Source organism: Sinocyclocheilus anshuiensis, unplaced genomic scaffold (genome assembly GCF_001515605.1).
Source record: "Sinocyclocheilus anshuiensis isolate Anshui unplaced genomic scaffold, SAMN03320099.WGS_v1.1 scaffold301, whole genome shotgun sequence".
NCBI lineage: Eukaryota > Metazoa > Chordata > Actinopteri > Cypriniformes > Cyprinidae > Sinocyclocheilus > Sinocyclocheilus anshuiensis.
The window spans coordinates 109,777-112,102 of record NW_015539837.1 but is presented as its reverse complement, the minus strand read 5'-3'; the positions used below and the strand labels follow the sequence as shown (position 1 = coordinate 112,102).

The window sequence follows — 2,326 nt, the reverse complement described above, 5'->3', positions numbered from 1 at the left end:
TTTTCCTCTAAAACCGCTAGAAAATCCGTTACTACATTCTTCTGCTTAAAAAACGCTTCGTAGCGTTCTGTAACAGTATTTAACATTTTGTCCTTCCTCGTTTATAGTATAGCAGAATGTAGTGACCACTGCCAGAATTGTAAACTAGTTTTCCAAGCCAAGCAAACTAACAGTTGCAGAAAGTTTATCCCCTCGCAGCAGCACAGGACTGGCTCATTACAGGCGGGCGCTACGGCGGCTGCGCGCAAAGTCTACGGCGACCAATAAAAACTAATACAAATATATTATTCCGCCTCCCTCACAGGTGATTACGATTCTGTGGAAATGCTGCGTAGGAAGTTGTGCTGACTGACAGCACGATAGCTTTGAAGGAAGGAGGCGTGTTGGAGAGCTTGTAATTAAAGTAAGCTATGACTTTCTTTTTTCAGAAAAAAAACAGTAGCCCCTCACTGCAGAACAAAGATCCAGGGCCGGGGTTGGATCCACATCTAGGGGGTGGAGATTGGTAGGTTTTGGGGTGGAGACGAGTAGGTTTAGGTATATGTAAGGTAGGAGGAGTTGGATCTGGATCCAACCACGCCCCCTGGATCTTGTGTTCTGCAGTGAGGACCATCGCAAAACAAAAAAAATTAAAATAAAATAAAAAACATCTAAATAAAAATAAATAAATAAATACAATTGTGCGCTCCTATTGCCTCACCGTTTACTCCACTGCAGTCCTATTTTTAGGCCTATTAGCTGAATCTAAAAAAAAAAACAATTTCAATGAGATTTTCAATGTTTAAGGCCAAAAGGCTATTTCGCCATGGGTTCCTCATGATTACTTGTTGTATTGTCATCTCATTAGAAACTTAGTTTTTTAATTCACGTTTGAGTTTTGTTTGTATGTAGCCTAATATTATATTCATTTTACTCATAAATTTAAAAAATCTAAATTCAAAGGGAGCCCTTGGCTCCGACTGATATCTTACATAGCCTAACAGCTTCAGTGGGCTATGATGTAAGACCATCCTACATATTGACAGATATTTGATATTGACGTGATTAATGTCAATATCAAATATCTGTCAATATGCCACTAATCTTCAGGTTTTTAAACACCTACTAACTGGGTTTCATAAAAACGTCTTGTTATGCACTTAGTTTAGCTGTTTATTTCAAACACATCTGGCATTTTTAACATTTGCCAGGGGAGGGCGCTCTCCTCTTCGTTCACAATGTCCCTCTGTGTTGGTCTCATTTTAACAATGTTGATTTAATGAAATGTTTGTTCTTTTAGGTGCTGTTTTGATAGAACTTCTACACGTTAATTTAAGGTAATATGACACACATGAGAGGTTTAATGATTGATTGCCCTTTAAATAACGATAAAATGTAATAGCCATTAATAATTGCCACAATATTATAGTAGACTATATACACTCTAAAAAAATGCTGGGTTGTTTCAACCCAACCTTGGGTCAAATATGGACTAGCCCAGCTGTTGGGTTAAATTTTTAAATTAAAGTTTTAACCCAAAAGTTGGGTTAGTCCATATTTGACCCAAAGTTGGGTTGAAACAACCCAGCATTTTTTAGAGTGTAGTATATTATATAGTATAATATATAGTATATTATAGTATATAGTATGTGTCATTCAGAAGATGATTTCATTTGTCTGACATCATCATAGTCAAAATCTAACCGAACATCTTTGTAATATACGTCTTTATTAAGAATATGAGTCACCTTAAAAAGCATTTGGTTTTTAAAAGATTGGATAGGCCTACTAAATTCTATATTTTAAAAGTCTATATTCTATCCTTATAATTGCAAAATAACTTTTATTATTTGTGAGGGACTGTTTACATTTTTTTTTTTTTTTTTTTAGATTTGAAAGACGCTAATTTGGAAACACATTTCTCACTCATATCAACGAGCTGTAGTTGCATCTGTCATAACTCAAGACCCTGCTTTGTTAGAGTGGAATGAATTGGTATTATAAAACACCAGTTTGACAAATTATTGAATGGATAAATTAATGAATTTTAAAAAACTGCTGCTCAGACAGGTATGTGAGGTGATTCGTACCAGTAAACACAGTCTGTGATCACCTCTTAATGTGAGACATCTTATATATGACAAGCATTGCTTATCACTCTCTCCATAAATTGCTGTGAAGAGTCAAGGTGGAAAGATATCCACATATACCGAAAAAAAAAACAGATTTCAACTGCCAACGAGATTATATTCACTAAGAAAATTATACTAATACCTTTGGGTAGATTATCATCATGGGTTTTAGCAGCACTGAAAGCTTTTGTGTTGAATTAGGATGTAGTAATATG

The 2,326-nt window shown here is 35.3% G+C and overlaps 1 protein-coding gene across 1 annotated transcript in view; it reads right to left on the bottom strand.

Annotated features, from left to right (window-relative positions):
- Positions 1-392, bottom strand: part of LOC107684405 (receptor expression-enhancing protein 6-like) — a 5,570-nt gene extending 5,178 nt beyond the window's left edge. Inside the window, exon 1 of the mRNA XM_016480665.1 lies at positions 6-392. Within this exon, the coding sequence (XP_016336151.1) occupies positions 6-86 (81 nt within the window). The 5' untranslated portion in view covers positions 87-392. The remainder of the gene's footprint in view (positions 1-5) is intronic.
- Between the last annotated feature and the right edge of the window lie 1,934 nt (positions 393-2,326).